We start from the raw sequence: 24,275 nt of genomic DNA, 5'->3' as shown, positions 1-24,275 counted from the left end.
ATGCCCATTGCCGCATTTAGAATTCGTCGAAAGCTGGATCTGTCTTTAGATAACTTCTTCCAGTTTCTAGTTCCCAGCATTTTTTCATCGTTGCTCACACAGTAATTCCATGAGCTCTTTGGCTTTGTTTTGACAAATTCTAGTGAATTCATCAATTTTGTCTACAGATTAAGGAGTTTGACCCAAAAAATCCCTCTGTTAATGCTCATAAAATTTAGTTTAAGTCATTAGTAAAAATATTGCAATTGTTTAACCAAAATAGCACAAATTAATTACTTACTTCCTTACTTCGCTGGTCGTACAGATCAACTGTGATCCATGGCCTCCCTCATATGTCGCCCATAACTGGTTCTATCGCCGGCTTCCGTCTGCCAATTGCCAATACCAAATGCAATGCTGTCTCTATCGACAGCTTCCTTTCAGGAGTTCTTTGGTCTACCACGAGCTCTTTTACCATCCACAAAGTCTGATTTAAAGACCTTATTTAATGGAGCTTCTACAGATCTTCTGATAACATGTCCATCTGCAGCAATCATATTCCAAGACTCAGCACCATAAAGCACTTCTGGTCGGATGAGCGTCAAATTAATTAATCAATCAAGTATCCGGTCTCAGCTTGACTCTGCTAACTTGAATCTGACTTGGACACGGATTTGGTTTGAATCCGGCATCATACCAAGTCACGTAAGCTGACATGAGTCACGTTTGAGGAATATTGCTCGATTTTGGATTGATTACCTGACTTGTGGAGTTTTGGTATGCTATAATAGCTCATATTGACTCTAGTTAGACTTGAACTGGGATTCGAACTCACAATCTTATCAATTCTCATCACTAACTCACCTTTAAGTTCATCAAAACCCAAACAAAACTAATAAATTAACTAAAATCAAACAGTATTCATCCATTGAAGTTTGCAGCATCCAACAATTAATTCAAGCACTCTAAGCACCTCTCAATATCTATGACAATCACATATTATATCGCACACAATCTAAATGATAAATTACATTACTCATTGAATTTCGCAAAAATTGATGAAGATAGTGCATCTATTGCTTTTAATAATGATGATGATGTAAGGGCGGGACATTAATTTTTTTTAGCGCGGACATTATTGGTGATTTATGCCTGATTGTTTCATCGCTGTGCTGCTTTGTTTTCATGAAACTGTCATAATATTAATATGAAATTCATATTTGCTTATAATTAACATCATAAGATTAAATGATCTTTTTCAAGTATTGCAATATTTTTGCTGTTATAGACATGTATTTATATTTTTTTTTGCTGATGCAACCTTGAAACAGTACTTGAGTGCTGTGCTGTGCATCAAGTTTTTATGGCATCTTCTTGAAGATTTTGATGGTGTTTTATGGAATTTTATCATTTTGTCTGATGTTTTAGGTAACTTTAAGGACCATATTGAGGTCATACTTGCTTTGATGGCTGTACAGATCAATTGTGGGACATGGTCTCCATCAGATGACGCCTAAGCTGGCTCTATTAACAGCTTCGTTCCAGAAGAGTTTTTTGGTTGTCCACGAGCTCTTTTATCATCTACAAAGTCAGATTTAAAGGATCTTCTACAGGTCTTCTAAATGCATGTCCAGCCAGGAAACGGTAGGGAGCTTGTGACAGCTTGGCATGAACCCATAACCTCAAAACATCAATTAATATCCACAAATTCAATTTATTAAATTCCCCAAACAAATGCGCCTAATGCTCACATAACTAAAATTACTCCCCAACTTACAGTCAATCTCACAATATGTGGCACATATTTTTGGATCATGAGAATGATCATTATCGTAATAGCAAATATGAAACAATGAAAATCAGAATAAATATGATTATAATGACTAATTTGAAAGGAAGATTAAGAACATTCATATATATGCATCGTCAGGAATTGGAATTTAGCTTCATTTATTATTTATTTAATTTTATCCAACTCATACCTCACATGAGCATCACATAGATAGACGTTTGTCAAGTACAAATATGATGATGATCATGTCTCAATATAAATAGGAATTTTTTTATTGAGAATTATTATTATAGATATGAACAGACGATTACCTCTTCCGTATAAACTGTTCATTTCGTATCAGCACGATTATTTCCTACATATATCGATGCATTTTAAAGTTAAAGTTCTATTAAATTTAATATAGAGTTCACAGGGAATCGTGAAATATTTTTTATACAATCGCTACTGATTTTTTTCCTCGATTTTTTTAATGGAATTTAAATGAAAAATTTTTGTGTTGTCTTGAGATGATTTTGTCAGGTTTGCTGGATATGCTATGTCATACTGTTCACAAAAATGCATGCTAATAAATATGCTTGATAAAGATATGGTGTTTTATTTGGTGCCAATTTTGCAGCTGAGATATTCGATCAAAATAGTTAAATTAGTGATTGCAGATCATCTATTTAGTCTATGGAATATGGCAATCAACGATATTTTGAACTGAATGGCAGCCTATGATAGCTATGTGACATTCAAATGGCAATTTTTAAGGCAATTAGTATGAAAAATGCTATTTGGTCGCCATATGGCAAACACATTGGCTGTCAAGAATAAATGGAAAGGATTTAAGAAATTCTTTATATACCAGTGGATAGGTGCTGACCTGAGCTAAATTTCATCTATGCACAGCAACACATAATAACGTTCATGCGAGGCACCATGACTACTTTTTTGACACGTGGTTGATTTTCCATCAGCACGGCAAATTTTATTTTTCGCCTTGAAGACTGGCCAAAATAGCCGCCACGGTGTGCACAGAGTAGTTCTCACGTTTTGAAGTCAACGTGGTGACATACCCGAATAGCACAAGGCGGCAAAAAAGACGAAATCCGTCTTTAGGTAGACGTCACGGCGCCGCTATCATTTGCTCGCGTCGCACTTTTTTCACGTCAACGTGACAGCAAAGCTGTGCTATTCATAGCGATGATTTAGTGACTACATTGTCCCGAACAGCACAACGTATTTGCCAGGTTAACGTGAGAAGTCGCCTCAATAATACGATAAGCTGCGAACTTGCCGTGACAACACCATTACGGCTAATTTTGACCCATCTTACGGCGAATAATACAATTCACTGCATTGTGCCACTCATGTAGGCTAGTTGAGATAATCAATACGGATTTATCAGAGCTCGAAGTTGACTAGAATTGGAAAAATCGTCTTGAGTAGACTCAACTCCATAAAAAATCAGAATCGACTTAAAACTCTAAAATTAACAGCTAATCAGCATCTAACATTACTTTCAACTTCCACCTAAGGGAGCCTCCAAATCGATTCACCGATGATAATCAAATTCACTTCCAACTCAATTGTCATTTTCACTTGAAATTTATTTGCTAAAAAAAATTGTAAAAATTTAACACGAAATGAGTCAATATTCAGTCGTGCCAATTTTTTTGCATCGATAATTAACATGTGATTTAATTAAGGAATTTTTTCAAAATAGATTGAATTAAATTGTCTGAGATTAAATTGAATATTGCAATCGAATGACGTGGTTTACAGTGAATTGGATTGATCTGAATTTCCATGGAAGTTTGGCATGTGCATTAGTTCCTCATAATCCTATGACAAAGCAAAAGCACTAAAGTCCGATTTCAATAGCTCTACAATGTAATTTTCATCATCATTAAACAGCTTCTTATCAGCTATAACAGCTTGCAATATATCCAACAATATCAATTACAACCTAATCGATTAACATAATGAATAACAATTTACGTATAAAGCCATTCCGTATAATGAGGCAGAAATGTTTCTAAAGGAAGACAAAAGGCTACTTCTTCATTCCTCAAAAGAAGCATCAACAAGACATAGAATAGAAGCTTTAAAAAAAATGTAAATATTATAAAATATATAAATATAAATGAAGATGAGCTTCTGATATCAGCAGTGAATGAGAGAAGCAATCCATTGTATACAGGTGAACCATACCATATAAAAGGCGCGCAAAATGAATAAGATCGTGATGGGCGCCGCAACTAAATTTATTATATTATTGAATTATATGCAAAGAGCTGTTCCGTATTACTCGTTGATTATATTTTATTTGTTGTGTTTAAAGATGAAGAAGAATTTTTTTATTTTAATTTCTTCAGTTACTTGGAGATTCCGCACCTTCTTACTAGATTGTACAGGGAAATAATGCGAGTTGAGAAATCTATGACTTAGTGACAAGCATGGAAAGAATTAAGATTCAAATAAATATTTAACGGCTGCAAAAAATTCAAATAAAATCAAAAAAAAATTTTTCTCCCACCTCGACTTTTAATTGGCAAAATTTCCATCCTCAAACCATTAGTTCCATAATAAAATCAGTCAGTATTGCACAAAAAAAGTGGCAAAAGTCAAGTTCAACTCACATCTACGCTCAAAACACCGTCAATCAGTCAAACAAAATGAATATAATAATCACATTAGTTATGCAATAAAGCGCTAAAACAGAAGAAAAACAATATGAAATTGATTATTTTTACTGCTCACTCTTTTCACACTGCATTAAAACAATTTATTTATTTATTTATTTTATTTTTTTTTTTTGCATTTCTTGCAAAAGTGTGAAGATGCAGCAATCGAACAGGAGAGAAGGCAAGCATCTTTAATTAAGTGATTATGAGATTTTTTTCTTCTGCATCATGTTAAAGACATGAAAATATTTTTCGATATGCTGGCATCATTCGAGAATGTCAAATGAATGTAATGAAAAACTTGAAAGACTCGACAATAATTCCCAATAATATCAAGTCAGTAGAAGAAGCATCAGGTATGGGAAATAATGCAATGTATAAAATGACATGCAAATCAATTTGATGACATACAAATAGTCATTTTCCATCTCTTCGGGGCGACATTCTCAATTTGACTTTGCCTATATATGTGTATACACATTATATGTGTATATGCGATATTGCCACACATCGATAATGTCTGCTAATAAAAAAGGCATTAACTGAACATCATTGTTTTGTATCTCTTTTCCTCCTTACTTACTTACTTCTTATTTTCCTTATTGACTCTGTTATGCTCACATGATATGAGCATAAATTCAATAATGCGAAACACAAAATTATGTGAATAAAAACTGGGTGCTGCATGCTGTAACATAGAAAGAATGCAAAAGATCATTGGAAGACAAGCGTAGATATATGTGCAGCATGATGGCAAAAAAAAGAAGGAAAGAAGTAAAAAAAAAGAAGTAAAATTGAGTGTGACAACAAAATCAATTGACCACGATTTTAATTCCTTTTTAATTGCCATCTCGACTATTGTTCGAGTGACGGTGTGAGAAATGTTGCGGACAGAAAGAGTTATTGAGTATTGGATGTTGATGGTAGATGAGTGGACAGTTTGGTGACGCATTTGGAGTTCTGGAGGCTTATTGGGAGTCTTTGAAGTACTTCAGGGGTCTTTTGGTCTAATTAATGCTTCCCGGAAAGTGTACTTACTTACTTCCTTGGCGAAAGCGAATGAGGGTCCATTTCCGCAATTAGAGTTCGTCGAATGTTGAATCTGTCTTTAGATAACTTCTGCCAGTTTTCAATTCCCGGAAAGTATAATTTATTCTAAGTTGACTTGACTCTGACCTGAGGCCAGATTTCATCAAATCTGCCCTAAGGCTAGAGTTCCACTGGTCTGAGGCCGGATTTTCAGCCATTTCTAATCCGTGTGTTTTTAGAGTTTAGGTATCAATATTGTCAATATTTAATTGGTTGATGCCGGTTGATGATTGAGGACATTGATCGTTTGTAGACAGAATGCCAACAAGGGTTCAAAGCTTACCCATCCGTCCTAATCAGCTCTAGTTCTGTCATTATTTGATTAGAAAGGAACAGAACTGTTAACTTATTAGAGTTAGGATGGGGTAGGGAGAGGGTTGATTCGATTTACTTATTTACTTACGTACTTCGCTGGCCGTTCAGATCAAGTTTGATCCAAGCCTCTCAGTCGGTTCCTGAAACTGATTCCATTTAAGCAAAAGAAATTGCGAGAATTTTATTGTTAATTTTGAAAGAAGCTAACTATTCTGTAACGCAAAAGAAATCAAACGGCATGGAAAAAGACCAAAAAATGAAGCCACAAGGCAGCCACAGTCTGATTCTAGATTCCATGGAATTTCATCTAAATTTTAGTTGGTCAAGAGCTGGATTTTTAGCCATTTCTACGGCATGTGCCTTCCGGAGTAATAAATGAACGATCCTTAACCAGGGATCGTTCAGGCTCTCATTCCTATTTGTACTGCATCAGTATTTATGTTCCTTACCTGTTCTTTGAATCCAAAATTGCTCAGAGCTCGAAATTTTGCCGTGATCCCGTATATTAAGCTGTTGATGCATCTAAACTTCTGAAAAAGCTGAAATTTAGAACAGCAAGATTCGAACCGACAATATTCAAACTATAACACCAAATTTATGTAGTTCAACTGCAATGCCAATTACTCCACATCGACACTCAACAGCCTCCCTGAAAAATGACTAAGAAACTTTCACAAACCACAAAACCCCGTTGTACAAAGTGTGACTTCCATCAAACATCTTTCAATCCACGTGAGGAAACGCACCTAAAAGAGTAGCAGCAGCATCATGTGATTGCATATTATTATTCACACTCTACGAGCTATGCTATTTATAAGTAGCAGAAGAAAAAGTAAAAAAAAGATCTGAAAAATATGTGTAATGTTGATGTGTCACAATAGGAAGCATCATGAACGCAATTTTTATGTTAAACGATTTCTTTTATCATTTTCTTCTTGTTGTTCACCTTTTTTTATTATTAATATTTTAATAATATTACAATAAATTAATAAATCGATTTCAATAAATTACATAAAATTAATTTGAATTTATACTAATCATGAATTTAATGCATTTATGTATGTAGTTGCCTGTGGTATTCGTTTTTTTTTTTCTTATTGTTAGTTGAAGTGTCTGGATTTTTTTGTTATTTATCGTAATGTAAGTAGTATTAATTGGGATTGCCTTGTGGAAACTTCTGTCAGATATTTTTTTTAGGTTAGAGTCATTTCTGTGAGTGTAGCTTAGAGTATGTATCGTAATTTTGATAAAATCACATGCTAGAGCAGTGGTGGACCACATTGTTTGTGACTCGGGACACCTCAGCTTGAGAAAAGTCGTTGTGTCGCGTTACACCATTTCCTGATTGACACAAGTTCTTCATGACACCCAAATGCCGGTCACATGGCATCTAAGTGTCAAATTGTATGGAATTTAACATGATAATTGTCAATTGAAGGCCAAATGACAGCCACTTGAATCCTATATGATAGCTACTTGGACGTCATATGACAACCCACTTGGAAGTCATATGACAACCCACTTGTAAGACGTACGTATATGACAACCCACTTGGACGTCACATAACAACTCACTTGAACGACATGTGACAGTCACTTGGATACCATGTGACAGTCACTTGGACGTCATGTGACAGTCACTTGGATACCATGTGACAGTCACTTGGATGCCATGTGACAGTCACTTGGATGCCATGTGACAGTCACTTGGATGTCATGTGACAGTCACTTGGATGTCATGTGACAGTCACTTGGATGTCATGTGACAGTCACTTGGATACCATGTGACAGTCACTTGGATGCCATGTGACAGTCACTGTAAACACCTGAGTGTTCATGTGACAGTAACTTGGGCACAATGTGACATTTCTTGATTAAATCGTTTATTTTTGGGTTTTTCGATAAAATTTCGTGATACATCTAAAAATGTTCACGAAACACCAATGAAGTGGCGCATAGCTTGCAAATTTCTGTGCTAGAGCCACTTTATTTATATCCATACTCAGAAATTAATCCGATAAAGTCAAATTAACTTCAAATTTCGGAATATTTTTAAGACTCTTTCAAGATTCTCCTAAAATCCTGACCAGAACCCCCACAAGGACATCCAATAAATAATCATTATATATATATCTGTAAAAGTGTGTGTAAAAATGTTCTTAATATGCAAGTTATGAACGTCCTAAATATGCTATTTACTTAATATTTCAATAGAAACATTTCTTTCCTTTCTCTTATTTTTATGCTGTTTGTTTTTTTCGTTAATATTTAGATTAATTACTTAATAAAATCCATTATAAGTAGTACAAGATGGGTGAGAGAAAGAGAAAGATATAGGAAGATTGCGATAAATGCTTATCAAAATTCATTTCATTTTCTACTTAATTCAATAATTCTTTTCATTTTTCAATTCAACTTTTTATTTTTATATTGAGAGATTATCAATTTCCATTAATTTTATTATATTTCGCTTTATATCCAAAACATTTCCAGAGAGCATGAAAGATTCCATTCAATTGAGTTCACTTTCATTAAATTATTTCCGTATGAATGTAAAAAATATTTTATTATTTTTTTATGTTTTGAACTGCGTGGGAAAAAAAGTAGATTTGTGAATTAAATGAGACAAGTAAGGCAAGAGGCTTGTCAGTGGTGGAGTGAGGAGATTAAAACAAAGGTCATCAATGGCATCTGGTACAAGTAGAGCATGAACTCGACTCAGATTTTGAATAGAAAAGTCGATTTAAGACGACGAGACTCCAAATCAAATTCGAGTTGACTTCAAGCATCTAAGTACGAGTATAGATTGACGAAATGTCGAATTTAGAAGTCTATCCCAGAGTTTTCAGGACACTATATGGGAGATGTCTTAAAGAGACGCGGTAAAATGCACCAAATGGTACCAGAATACATTTTTCGATTTAAAAATGGGTCAAAATCAGCCGTCAAGGCGCCATCAAGGAAATTTCACGTTTTGACGTTAATACAGTTATATAGCAGTGTCCGACCAAGCATATTATGATGTTCGGATGCCAATTCCTGCCAATTCTAACGTGAATATTCATAAAATGTCAGAATGAACTACTGAAACCAAGTATTATGATGTTTTGAAGGAACAAACAGTTCTAATTCATTCAATATCTCTAACAGAACACCACTGTATTACTCAAGACGCCACTACGTCACTGTGTCATTGTGTCACAGTAATGTCATTATGTGTCCGTGTGACTGCTACGTCCCTGTGATGGCAGGACATAAGAAAGCTCTGATAGTCTGATTTCAGCCCATTTTTACGACAAAAAATGAAATTGTTTTTATTCCTTTAATCGATTGTAACTCTAAACTTGCCGATGTACATCCCTTACTACACCACTGCAATATATAGCTTTTTGAGAGAAAAATTGATTGACTGAAAAAATTTCATCAACAAACTCTCAAAAAAAATAAATTGAAATGAGTTTTTTTGTCAATTGAGTGGAAAACGATGTTTGATTGCTTGATGACAAGTTTACGTCAGTGCACACCAACTTTATAAATGGCGATGATAGAAGTATTAATAAGCCATGATGACTTTTGGCATTTATGGAGTGTTAACGATTTTTTTGTTGAGCTTTATAAGTTTTGTTGTTGTCTGGTGATGATGTCGTCTGGTCATAATGAGGCTGAGTTGCAGATGCTGCCAAAAATGGATAATTTGGATAATTCAATACTCAAAGCTGCCAACTTTTTATGAATGTTATGGAAATTTCCTGAGTGCAATCAAACTTCAATGGATAGTAACTTTAAGATTCTGGCCAATTCCTTAAGACAGATGACGTGGAAATAGCCGAAAATTCAGTTCAAGGCTAGCGTGACTCTGAAACTGAACCAAATTTCATGAAATCAGGGCTCAGACCAGAATTTAGTAGCTTTAGCACTAAATTTTCGATCCGTGTGCTTTCAGGGAATGAGTATGCCTACTTAGTATCATATGAGTATGCTCATCATCTGTAAGGACTCAAGCCCTTTTCTATCAATTCATACCAGTTAAGTACTGAATCATTTTTGTCATTCTTTGTGCATGGTATATAATTATGGTAATAAATATTCGTTGGTCGATGAACTATGAAATTTTCAATTTTGGCAATTCTTCAATTCCACAAATTTTGTTTTTGAAGCAATCAATTTCGTCCTTTTATAATAATTCGTAGTTGAGTCTAGGGTTTTCGATTCTTGGATTGAGTCCTGAGATTGATTCCAGGATTGACAACCCTACTTGGTTCTATTGCTTTGAAGGATTCTACATAACAATTGATAATTTTCAATACTTCTTAAAATTGAGAATATAAAACAGGCATTATTTGAAGCACACCCGAGCTAGGAAGTCAGCCCAGAATTCTTCTCAAGAAAATACGTATGTAATCTGGATATCTAAATTAACACAAGAGTTGTGTTCAGGTAACCATCAAATGATTATGTTTAACTAAGGATTCATCAATTTTGACTAGTTTGAAAATCTAGTTTTAAGAGTCATTTGATAATTTTTCTTTTTCTTAGATATGAACTGCTGCTAGATTAATGAATAGTTTTGCAGTTTTCTGGATTGTTGAGTGACACAAAATGTTCATAAGTTGATATTTGGAGTGTGTATAGTTAGGGACTCAACCAAGAACCGCAGGAGAGCATTTTTTGGCATTTTATATGCACTGGTACGCCTGCAGTTATGGTCAAACCTTAAATTTGATTAAACTTCTTTGAGTAAATTTGATCTCAAATTGGTGTCATGGTTTTAGTGTTGCTTGATCATCAACTTATTTAGAGCATTTTCCCGAATAGCACAAGTCGGTTAATCGATCCGAAACTGGACACCAAGCCGGCATGGTGTCAGATTTAGTTTAAATACAAGTCAAAGCTACCTAGTTTTTATCGATTGTGCTATCCAATGCCAGTACCGTACCTAGTGTATTTTCCATACAAGTACAGTAAGGACGCTAAGTACACTAAGTACAGTATTGTATGGAAAGTGCAGTTAGTACAGTCCTATTCTTTTGGAGTATTTGACTTGGTGCTATTCAGGTTTGTGTCACTCAACAAAATTTAAATTAGCTACCAATAAATATTTAGAATGACCTATCATCCAGAGCTTAATTAGTTCCAAAAATAAATAAAATTGAATTTTTTAAGCGCAAAAGAAATTTTCTAAAAATTTTTTCCAGTAATTTTCAATCCCATTCTAAATTTTTTAATTGATGTACTTCCAAATGTGAAGCACAAATGAGTAACTCCTATGGAAGTGTATTTTTTTGGATTATTGCCTTAAAACGTTACGAATTTTTAAACATCAATTGTCTGCTGCTTCAATTTTTCTTGCATTTGCGCAAGCATTTCCTGCATTCGTCGAATCTCTTCCTCCTTTTGTAATAATAACTTATCGGTTTCCGTAACAACTGGAATGACAATTTCGCCGGTTGGTGTCTTAATTGAATCACTTCGTACTTTTCCTGATTTGGCGTTATGTTGAATTTGTGAAATACATTGAGCACGAAAATTTTCATAATGTACATCCTGTGTCGTATCACACAAGTCTTGCATATGTGTTGCAATCAACATCGTACGTAATTTTATAAAATCACTATGTGTTGGATTTTCAACATCAACAATACCCCATGGATATTGACGTCCTCGTATCTTCTTACCACCAACCTCAAATATTGAATTCGATCCAATTACAGCAAATGGTACACTCTGCTTCAATTCCTCATCTTGTCGCTTAAAGTCATCATCCTCATCGGAATCGCATTCGGGAAATTTATATAGTTGTATACCATTTGCCTCAACATCACGTATAATATTTGCCTTTAACCTCTTCACTTCACTCGTTGTCAATGTGTCAGCTTTTGTTATCACGATTACAATATTAACTTTTTTGTGTAAACGACGCATCACATCTATATCCATTTGACGTAAGCTACTCATGAATTTTATTAAAAAAAATGGAAAGAGATAAGACAGAAATAAGATGAGATATCATTAATAATGAGTAATAGAAAATAGAAGTGTTATTGTGAAATTGACTGGAGATATGTTCAGGCTTAGGTATTTTATCATTGGGGTCATGAAGAAATGACGTCAATTTGGCAATTTTGAAGTGTTTTACAGCTTTAATTTCATTTATTTTCTAAAGTTTGGACATTATTTGTGATGGTTTCTAGAAAGTGGGTCATGAATGCCATAAGAGTCCCATAAGAGTCCCATAAGGAACCCTCCATGTTCACCACAATGGACCAGTTTACCATAAGGAACCCATTCACCATTATAAAACCCGTTCATTCATAAGGAAGCCGTTCACTCATAAGGGACCCATCCATCTTAAGAGACCCGACATCCATAAGAGACCCGTCATCCTTAAAAGACCCGTCCTCCTTAAAAGACCCGTCCTCCATAAGACCCGTCCTCCTTAAAGACCCGTCCTCCTTAAAAGACCCATCCTCCTTTAAAGACCCGTCCTCCTTAAGAGACCCGTTTACAATAAGGAGTCCGTTCACCATAAGGAACCCGTTAGAGCCTGATCTTTGCCCGATGGAGCCTACAACACTTAAAATCATGAAACTCACAAATTGACGTCACTCATAAATGACCCCTTATCAGATAAATGTGATTTTGTCTACAAAAAATCTCCAACAAACTTCACCCAAGTCAACACTAAATTAATTTTCGCGTGATCATATGCAGATCTCATGATAATACCCAATAAGCTTTCACATATCTCCACAATAAGCACAAACAAAATAATAATAATAATAATAATAATAAACACAAGATACGATAATCGACTAAATAGCTAACTAACTAACCTGTGTCCCCATGGTGGCACAGCATATAGACAGCAATGTACACGATTATCTTGAATATTTTTGCGATTTAAGCCACTCTCATCCATGAAATATTGACGAAATTGTTCATCGATATAATCGACAACCACACGCCAACTCTCATCGCAATTAACAGCATCGCCAAAGCCTGGCGTATCAATAACATTTAAACGCAATCGTACACTCTTTTCCTCAATATCCAATGTCTTTTTTTCAATTTTTGTTGTCTTCTCTAGTCGCTCAGCGACAGGTGGTAGTTGACGATTCTTGTATAGATCGGTCAAAAAGAGACTGTTAATGAGTGTCGATTTACCAAGTCCCGATTCACCGACGACCATCAATGTGAATTCAAAGCCTCGCTTTACTGATTTTCGATGATACTGTAATGGTAGTGACCCGAAGCCAATGTAATCACGATCGCGATCTATAAAAGAAATTGCAATACAATGCCATGAGAGAGAGTAGAATGAAGGGAAGAATAATACATTGGACATAAAGCCAATTGAAAAATGAAGAAAATAAAAATGTATAAAGATCGAGAGAAAATATGTTATTGTGAAGAATGCGGAAAATTGTGTGCACATAGCCACAATAATAATGATAATAATATTAATGCTGCACACTCTCATAATGTTATTCATATAATTTTCTATGTCACTTCTGTCATTTGTGTGAATTTGTATGATAATCTTTCTGTTGCAATTGAATGGTGGGAAGATGGAATTTAATTTTGTGTAATTTGATTTGATTTTTTGCTAAATTATTGCTTAATGTCAGTTGCTTAATTAAAGGAATTTTTATAAATTACTTTGGAAAATTTTAAAATTAGTATTTTAACCAGATCCATATTTTTAACTCTAGGAAATAGCTCAACGTCTATTTTTGGGCTATCAGATGCCTATCCACAGAGGGGTATTCAGGATAGAGGGATACTTGTCGGTTGACTCCCAAACAACACTTTCCACTCCAACTTTTTGTACAAAATTCTTTAATTATTCAGAGTGATTTCATGAAAAAATCCGAAAACCCAAGTTTTTTCTCTTTTATGTTACTTTGGAATTCATTCAAGTCTTTTCAAACAGGATGGTACAATTGATACTAGTCAACGATCATTCGATCCAAGGCAATTAGCCCTTCCTTCGTTTAATTACACATCGCATAACTAGAATACTTCTTCTCTATTTCCAAATATTCCCCAGATTGGACAAAAATAAGTTAAAAATAGTTGATTAAAAATTAATTTGTACAGTTATGTCTTGTTCTAACGTATTTGATTGTCCATTAAGATCTTGGTCCATGTATGCTGAATGTAAGCCAGAAATTGTTTAAATATAATTTAGTTCAGATAATGGGACCTTAAGGTATAATCAATACTATTAAGGAAAAGATCTGGAAATTTCGGAATATATTCTCAATTTTGTAATGAATTAATTCTTATATTCACAAGGTAGTCCCAAATTTGTATGAAAAATTCCTTATACCTTGAGTTTCCAGGGCTAGATTGCAATCAAATTGGGGCTTAAATATCACATTCTCAAGTTGGAACATCTGCAAATACTTAAAAGGATCCTAAGTGTCAGAATAGCACAAGACGGTTGATCGATCTAAAATCCGGCACTAGGCTGGCGTGACTCTGGCATGGTACCGTATTTATATTGATCCAAATCCTGCACTATGTCAGAATCACCCTAACCTAGAATTTTTGATCAATTAACCGAAATGCGCTATTTGTGTATTTTTCGTGAGCTAAGGAATTTCAGCAATTACACAAAAATGCACCTGATACCGTTACTCAATAGATACACTCCCTAAATCCTCTTATTTCAATTCTCTACAATTCCGTTTCTCTTCTTTTTAATAAAGAAATTAAATTTTGTTACACATTCAATTGAATGCTATCGTCATACATGACTAGATTACTACTCTAGTCCACAAGAATGTTGCAGTAATAAAAAAGGAGGTGTATATAAAATACAAAACAACGAAAAAAGTATAAAAAAGAAGAAATTAAATGTGTAATGTGAGATAATAGTGTTATGGAATGGAAACAATTTTTCTTATTGGAAGTAATTTTTCTCTATTGACCGTTTTAGGTCTTTTGTGCTTTCTTCTTGCTTCGGACTGTACATATTTGTGCGTCTTGGTCTAAAGTTATCGTCTATATTGGGACAATTAGCTTAACACGCATACCATTCTTTAACCATTTAATGTACCTCTCGTACATGCGCGATCAAGATAAATTGTTTTGTTCCAAATGCAGTAAAATTGAATAATTTGTCCGATTCAATATTCAAAGCAACACCTCACCAATTGTGTATTGGATTTTACTGAGCTCCTTTACTTTATTTAGATACCTCAATAAATCGATCGAAGCTAAAGCTCTTCTTCATTCCAACATATTCTTCTTGTTTTTTTGCTATTGAGCATTTTTCCTCTTCTATTCAATTTTTTATTTCAAATATATATAAAATTTCTTAAGAAATCGTGAAGATGCTGATGATGGTGACGATGAGATTAAAAGAATGAAATGGAGAAGAATGGAAATTTTTGGCTCGTGAAATGAATTTCTTTGGATATTGTGCTCTTTTAGAAAATATGTTCATGATAAGATTCAATGCGATTTCTCTTTAGGGGTCGTTTGTAAATGATGTCTTGCATTATCTCGATATTGGCTTTGAGTGCATATACATAATCAAATTAAGGTTTTCTCAGCTTAAGTGACTAAGAGGCCAAGCGATCCAGAGACCGAGCGACTCAGAAATCGAGCTACTCAAAAACCGAGCGACTCAGAAATCGAGCTACTCAAAAACCGAGCGATTCAAAAACCGAGCGACTCAGAAATCGAGCGACTCATAGACTGAGCGACTCAAAAACCGAGCGACTCAGAAATCGAGCGACTCAGAGACCGAGCGACTCAGAGACCGAGCAACCGAGCAATTCAGAAATCGAGCGACTCAGAAACCGAGCGACTTAGAAACTGAGCGATTCAGAGACCGAACGACTCAGAATCCGAGCGACTCAGAGACTGAGCAATTCAGATACTGAGCGACTCAGAGACCGAGCGAATCAGAGACCGAGCAACTCTGAGACAGAACAACTCAGAAACCGAGCAACTCAGAGATAGAGCGACCGAGATCAAGACCAGGAAGACTTGGTTTCCGATGCATAAGAACCTCTCATTCTAAAAATAAAGTTGAAAATTTGAATCTGGATGACAAAATCCATATTGATCCAATCGAGTCTAGAGCTGTGTCACACTTAATCCACACTCTTTACAAACGTCCCCCGTCTATACTATCGACCATATATAAATTGAATGCCTAGAACAGCATGAGCATTTAAAAAAAATAAGAATTAACATCGAGTATTTATGTCAATCGCCGAAAATTGCAATAGCTTCATTGGAATTAAACATTGTGTTTTTTTTTCCAATTTCAAACATTTCTATTGTTAAAGTTCTTATGGTATGGTCGATCTATTTCCCATTAACTTTCCATTCAATTTAGTTAGAATTGTTCTACATATTACTATACCTGCATACTAATTACATCAAATGCCATAAAATAGCATCAAATTGTTAATTACTAGGAAACATAATCTAACCGGAATTAAGTTGAATTTAATTATGTATACTCAAGTGATTTTTTGTTGTTGGATGGAAATTTATGTGGTGGAAAAATTGTTGTTTACAGTAGTTTATCAACAAGATTTTAAGCGCCATTTTATTACTCGTTTGTCATAACACACCATGCGCCATGACACACCATGCACCATAACACACCATGCACCATGACACACAATGCGCCATGACACACCATGCGCCATGACACACCATGCCCCATGACACACCATGCGCCATGACACACTATGCGCCATGTTACACCATGCGCCATGACACACCATGCGCCATGACACACCATGCGCCATGACACACCATGCGCCATGACACACCATGCACCATGACACACCATGCGCCATGATACATCATGCACCATGACACACGATGCGACATGACACACCATGCGCCATGACACTCCATGTGCCACGACACACAGTTTAGACTACACTGAGCAATACTGATCTTGCCAGGACATCTTTTGATGGATTTCGATGCATTTTTATGGAAGAAAATGTGATTATGTTGTGAATCGAATCGGAAGAAGCTCGGACCAACTTAAATCTTGTTAAAATCACATGTCTACACTAATAATTCCCCAATTACATTCATAACCAGCTGCTTACGTGCAGTTTCATGTTACAGATGTTAATAACTTTTCAGATGTTTCAATTTATTCTCGTTATAGGACTATAAATAAGCTACATAATAATATTCAATTTTAATGTCATGATGATGATGTATAGCACAATAATAAAATCATAATGTCGAATCTAACCTTCAATCATTTGTTTATTTATAAAAGCTCAATGCAAAAAAAAAGCAAAAAAAGCAAAACTCAAATCCAATGGCAATGATATTTAAGAAGCTCTTTCAAGATTTTCATCGCTGTTTAGCTATAAGCACAAAATAAACTTGGAAGCTCTATTGAATTTTCAAATAAATTTTGAAGATCTTTCTCAAATTTTCTATGCCTGAAGCAAAATAAATCAAAAAATCGGAAACCTTTAGATGTTTATTTCCATCATTCATCTTCAGTTATTGATACTGAATACAAGATAATATTGATATAAGAACATCGTTGTCTAAAAATAAAGCAGCGAAATCATATTTATGATGCCTGGTTTCTTATTTTTTGTACTGTTTTCAGATTTGAAGATGTTTTGCCCTTTAGCATGTTATTTATGTAAAATATGTATGTTTATGAGCATTGGATCTTCTTCTTTTTTCGTACTCAAACTTGGGTGTTGAGTCAGAGTGGAATCAGGAATATCGAGTCATGTGCTTAGTGTAGCTGGATAAGTCGCTCACTTTAGAAGAGCAATACAGCAGAACGTGTCAATTCTAGAGCAGAAACACCCTAGGACAAAATCCGCAAAGAAAAAGACGCCCTTAAGTTCCTAGATCAATCGGAATGGCGTAGAACGGTTTGAAGAAATGCCAGATGTGAATCCAATTGGAAAGATGCATATAGGAGAGATTCAGACTCTCTAAAGAATGCTTTCTGTCTTGACTCTAACTCGTGAAATGAAGATGCTGAAGAATATATTTTCCCCAAAAATCTTGATGCTTATTTGTAAGATTTTTCTATCCAGTCTAATTCAGAACCAAAACTAATGATAAGTGGCCAACATTGTAAATTTCGTAAATCCATTAATTAATTGCTTTTCACGATAAGACTCATTGATTAATGGTTCTAATTAAATATTTTGAAAGAATGAAAGAGAAATGTTGTAGAAAATTAATTGGAGATATTCGGTTGATGTGAGGAATGACGCAAGAACAAACTATCGATTCGAAAGTAATTAACAAAATTCAGGAGCTTGGATTGGATTCGGTTATGCAGGAATGCCAGTTAAACGTCAAAACTGAGAATTTGTACAAGTTTTGTGATACAGCCAGCAACTGAGTCAGATGAAAATCCTTTTGTAGCAGCCTGTGTTCCAAGTCGGAGCATGGTTCCAGTAAGTAAGTAAGTAAGTAAGTAAGTAAGTAAGTAAGTAGAAAGCTTGGATTAATCGACTTTAGTTGCCAATTTTCATTTGGATCTGAGAATATCAAATTGTAATTAAAAGATTGGAAGCTCTTCAGTTTCTATCTTGGTCAATATAATGTGGAAGGCATCGCCCGAATCCTTATCATATCGACGGGCATTTACATAATGATTGAGAGATTATTCTCTGTTAGGAATCAAACCCACGTTCTCACAAAAAGTGATTCAAGAATCCGGTCTGTTGCTTAACCATTCAGCAACAATGCCCTCAACATCACACAGACAAATTCGCCTATATATGGCTTGACACCCCAAATTCCACTCTTTAACAATAAATTTTGAGCAGCTTCTTCAGAAAATAATCAGCAACACCCTCAAAATATCCTTGAACTTTAAACATAAACAAGCCCTTAAAACACATCAAATAATTCATTCAATTTTTGATTCATAAAATCTAAATCTGTACTGTCTACCTATGTATACTGTCGACTAACTAAATCATAAAATAATTCATGTGCGACTCAATTGCTTTTGGGTTATGAAAAAAAGGACTAAAGTATTGATTGATTCATTTTAAATCTCTATTAATATACTTTCCAAAAAAATAAGTTTGAAGAAGGCACATGTTACTAGATATTTTGAAAATTTATGAAGTATCTAACGACTCATGTGTTAGGTGTTGTGGGCAATTAATAGAGTGACTTCTAATCTTGGATATCAAGATTTTGGATTTGATCGAATTGCCATCAAGGTCCGCACAATGCGACGATCCGAATTTTCTGTCATAGGAAACTGGTCAAAATCAGCCGTAACGGTGCCATCAGGGCAACATTGCATCTCATCGTTAGTACGGTGATGGAACACTGCTCTAGCAAATAGGTTATGATGTTCGGGTAAGACTTCTTGATATCTTCCTTAGCGAAGAAGCACGAGGGCTCATTGTCGTATTTAAATTCAGCCTGTGACGCTTAATGAGAGTTGGCTTGCTAGGCCTCATACTCAAACTAATATTCTCCATTAGTACCGCACCGCTTGAGCAGTTTGCCATAGCCAGGATTGTCACGCAGGGAGGCAGAAGCAGGTACTTGGGTAGGAGAGGTTGAAGGACCTTAAAAACTTGAACTGTACACCACCACCCTCTAAAAACCCATGTAGCATAAAGTCATTTAAAATGCATATCACATACAAATCAGCATTGATGATGTCCACATGTCACATTAATTGCCTGATAACTTGACAATAATACCCCCAAACAAAAGTCAAGTCTATTAATATAATAACCCACAAATATATCCATACTCAATTTCATTAATGAGAATTGAGCCTCAATTTCGAATTATTGACTGTCAAATAATAAAAATTTGTCAAATGAATATCAGAATATCAAACAGCATATACCATTGCGTGTAATGACAGTTCTCAAACAGTATTAAATGTCATGAGAACAATCGATTAAAGAGTCAACAGGCTATTGGAGTGCCATAAATACTCGAATAAACAAAAAGTTGTTGTTTGCTTCAGGGGTGTTTAAATTGGATTTTGTCATGCTGATGTGGAAAAAGCTGTGGAGATTATGAAGTTTTTGGGGTTGCACGTGTTATTGCTGTGATGTCTAATTGAATGTGTAGAACATGTTGGATATGATTTGCACATGCAATAAAATTGGATTTTACAGTTGATTTTGCAATTTTTAGGTTTAGGATTAAAAATGCCGTTTCGGGAAATCAATAATGGATTGGCTGGATCTGTGCTTATTGTGCAATATCAATTGCTTGACTAGTCCAGGGGTGGACAACCTTTTATTTTTTGCGGTCCACTTGAAGAGAAGTCTTGATTGAATCTGCGGATCATGGAATTTCCAACAATTTAAGGCCACAAACTAGGGTGCCGCAGCTCACAGGTTGTCCACCACTGGACTAGTCCAAACATTACATACGCTTACTTCTGCTCTACATCCACAATCATAAACAAAACAATTCAATCAGCAAACTCCAAAAAATCCCCAATATAAGACCCTGACTCATCAGATTAATGAACCTCAAATGACTTTAGAGGTGAGGCAGCAGGCAAGATAACGCTGATAATGACACAAAAATACATACTTTTTTTTTTGATAATTCTTCATGTATGCAACATTAATACGTGATAGAATTTATTATCACTTTACAATTCCATTGTGATTTTTTGTTCGAGTATTCACAGCTGTGTATGAATATTCTGACATGTTTATGCTTACACAATGATAGGTGAATGTGAAAGTGTATAGAAATTGATAAGTCAGACGACGTTTTTGTTGGAAATAATGAATTAATTGTTAACATAGAATGTAAGACGGACCGAGTTAGGTACGAACTTGACTGGAGTCGATTGTGGAGGCCTGGCTCACTGTGTCCCCTCCCGGTTCAGTTTTGATAACGTCTCGAGTCTCCCGGAACTGAAATTTCGGGAAAGCATAGGATCCACTAAAGTTTGGACTTCAGTTTAGGTTCCTTATTGAAGTCTGGGCTGCCTAAGTCCTGCTAACTCTGTTCTGAACAACACGATTCAGCAAATTCACCTTATTGCTGCATAAATGGGCCAAAATCAGCTGTCAATGTCATTTGCCCTCTTGCCCTCAACACGCCGACAATACAGTTCCTTACCGACTGTCTTATACTGCTCGGTCAACATCATTTTACAACACAAAATGTAGTAAAAGTTATTTTTAAAATGTGACACATTTCTCTCACCTACAACTGTTGTCAGGTGGTTCTGTTATCTTGAGCGTGTATTTCGTTGAATAAAAATTTTATGCTTTTGCAAGCATGCAGTGTAGGTGGAAATTGTTTGACAAATGAAACAAGAGCAAATTTCAAGGTTTCCTTGTGTATGATTTTTATGTAATTTAAGAAAAGTAAATGAATGACTTGTGTGGTTCAGATTGTTTTGGGTTGCTAAGCATTGCTTGTTCTTTTGAGAAAAAACCCACAATTTTATGTAATTTTGAACAGGGTTGTTTTCTAAGTTGAGTGTAATGTCATGTCCAAAAGGTGCATCTAAGCGACACAAATGGAGATGGCTCCGCCACGGAACTCTAGAAAAAGCTAAATGGCTAAATGGAAGCTCTTGGAGACGTTCATATGACTGCTTTAGTCTTCATTTGGTGTTTTGCTCCTGACACCTTGTTTGCTAAGTACTCGCTGTGTTGCCTTATTGATGGCAAGACGCAAAGTTGTCCTGATGACATCATGGCAGCGGATTTTGACCTATTTTCATTAAAAATACGGTTCCTTCGATTCTGCCGCTTAGAATGCAAATGACCATCGTCCAAATCCTAGTCATAGAGACAACACTACATAAGAAAATAGAGAGATCGGCTTCTAATGGCAGTCGAACCCATTTGCTTACTAAAAGAGTGATTCGAATATCCAATCTCTTGCCTAAATACTCATCCACAGTTGCTTCATTCTCAGAATAGCAGAATCGCCTATATATTATTCGATACCCCATAATTCACTCGCATAATTCACTCAGACATCACGCTGAGTCTGAGAAATTTAACGTTATTAGCACAAAATGTATGTATGCGGTTATAAAAATTGCCAGACTATTAGACACTTAGTATGTACAAATTAGTATAAGCAAATCTTAGTTACAGTTTTTGAATTTTGGTCTCAAAATTTGTTTGATTTAGAATTCTAACCAGAGTGGACATCTTGGCATAATGTCTAACTAGCATCTAGACTAGTGGTGGGCAACCTATGCCCAAAAATTTCTGGAAATGCCATGAACCGTATACTATGTGCGGTTTCGATAAAGGGTTACCACTAAGGTGTTCCACCAAGATGCCAATCACTGATCTAGACATGCGATTGATCAATGACATAGTTTACGTGACGTTCCAGAGGATGATCATGACATAAATCGACCGTAGTTATAGCTATCAGCTAGAAATTAGATTCAAGTTGCCAACTCGGATAATCCCCTAAAACTCTTTGAAACAACCGCAATTCGAACAATATCGAAAGTCGATCAACATCTACACACAAATTTAGCTTGACTTGAACAAATTCCGAGATATCAAAAGTAATTTTCGGTATATTTCCCCGAGTTTCTAATGCATATTTAACTCTACAAAAACTCATTATCATTTAAGACAAATTAATATATGCACATTCATTGTTTACGGTCTTTTGGCTACCAAGAACAACTGTACTAAATCAACTTTCTGTTACACCAGTGGTGGGCAACCTGTGTGTTGTGGTTCACTAGTGTGCCGACAAAAGTGATTGGAAATGGCATGATATGACATGCACCAGGTGCTGTGTACGGTTTTAGTTGAGGCTTATGACCAAGGTGTGCCGTAAATTGAAAAAGGTTGTGCACCACTGCATTACACATACCCTAATTTCACATGAACTCTTCACATGAAAATTATGTTCATAATTAGTATGAAGTATACATTCTCAAGTGACCATCCTCAGGTGAAATAGAAACAACTGACATGAATATCGTCTTCGCTTAAATGCTTTGCACGTGCTAGTTCACTAAGTCTTTTCTTCTGTCATGTTATTTCCGAAAAAAGTGAAACCTGTTTCATCCAAAAATAACAAAAAAAAAATCTCTTGTTTCTATTCAGCTAGAGCTTCATGCTCTCAATTTTCACAGTCAACAATTTGATTTAATTAAGCGATCTCGGCGCACACACAATTATAAGACAGACGATTTCACAATAACTGATCAAGAATGCAGACCTAAAAAAATGTAATGCAACAGAATAGATTGTATCTAATGCTGTTATGAAATCCAAATTCACATGGCTTTCTTCATCTTAAAGCAGAGAGAAAAAAAGAGAATGGATTTTTATGGTATGTGTGTGTGGGTGTCATATTGAGTAACATGTAAAGTCATTATAGATTTGTATTTGTAACACAAAATTGTAATAAAAATTGAAAAAAATTCTTCATTATAACAATGTAAGCAGCAAATTCCAATTTTATGACAAGCTACTCACCCGACATGCTTCCAATTTTCCTTTCACTTTAAGTAGCTTTGATTACGTTGCGCAGCAAGAAGCTGAGGTGAAAAATAAAAGTCCACCCTTGACAAATTTATGATTATCAATTTCCTTATAGAAATTTTTTTTTAACAACACTTTACAGCTTATTCAGTGACTTCTTTGACTTGTCTGTAACTTTAAAACACTTTCACGTCAATTATCGTCCATTTACCGATCAAAATTAATTAAATTTCACTATTTTTTCAAGACTCGATGAATTTAAAATGTCGATTTTTGTACCGCGCGCGTTTGAATACATAGATAAGAAGGCCCTGTCTCTCACTGACTTGTTTTGACTGTGATACGCATGCCTAGTGTCGACTCTTTTTTTTTTTTCATCTACACGATATACAATTTCTCTGCTTTTTTCATTTCGCTCTTTTGATGCTCTCTGTTTTATATTTTATTTTGGTTCCCCCCGAATATATTTTTTTTTGATACTGGTTTTGATGATGGATTAAAGATGAAGTAATAGCGCATTTAGTGAGATGATTGGGAAGATTTAGAATTGTTGAAGAGTGGGAAGGGGCTGTTCACTAATTTTGTAAGGTGGTAAATTGACTTTTTGGCTCTAAGAGGTCCCTTAAGGTCACTGAGGGGTCGTTGTACCTTCCTTAAGGGGTGTCGTTAAACTATTTTCCTAAATGGCTCATTAAACGGTCCCTAAGAGGGAGTTGAATTGGTCTTTGAGTGGTCGTTGAACGGTTCAAGGCCTTAATAGGCAAAGAGCATGCTTTCATAATACAGATAGACTACCACGGTACCTAAAAGTACCTACTCTTTACCTGTTAAGGAGGGTCGTTGAAATGTCTCTAAATGGATTCTTGAACGGTCTCTTAATGGACCATTCAACGGTCCCTAAATGGGTCATTGAACGGTTCCTAAATGGGTCATTGAATGGTCCCTAAATGGGTCATTAAACGGTCCCTAA

At 35.3% G+C, this 24,275-nt stretch overlaps 1 protein-coding gene across 1 annotated transcript; it reads right to left on the bottom strand.

Annotated features, from left to right (window-relative positions):
* Nucleotides 1-10,892: 10,892 nt before the first annotated feature.
* Septin4 (septin 4) lies at nt 10,893-23,722 on the bottom strand. The gene is made up of 3 exons (XM_070650859.1): nt 23,300-23,722; nt 12,680-13,121; nt 10,893-11,793 (listed from the first exon to the last, which is right to left on the bottom strand). Exons 1-3 carry the CDS (start codon nt 23,304-23,306, stop codon nt 11,160-11,162), a joined length of 1,083 nt encoding a protein of 360 aa, XP_070506960.1. The 5' UTR covers nt 23,307-23,722; the 3' UTR covers nt 10,893-11,159.
* Nucleotides 23,723-24,275: the final 553 nt, after the last annotated feature.

Source organism: Chironomus tepperi, unplaced genomic scaffold, assembly GCF_022539635.2.
Source record: "Chironomus tepperi strain 1889 unplaced genomic scaffold, CSIRO-AGI_Ctep_v1 contig_37, whole genome shotgun sequence".
Lineage (NCBI taxonomy): Eukaryota > Metazoa > Arthropoda > Insecta > Diptera > Chironomidae > Chironomus > Chironomus tepperi.
The sequence above is the reverse complement of the archived record's forward strand: the minus strand, read 5'-3'. Positions and strand labels throughout refer to the sequence as shown.

Bases quoted from the DNA above. Each gene is read 5' to 3' on its own strand.
- Septin4 (XM_070650859.1), bottom strand. The intron at 11,794-12,679 runs GTTAGTTAGTTA...ATTCATGAGTAG, and splicing joins GTGCCACCATGGGGACACAG to CTTACGTCAAATGGATATAG.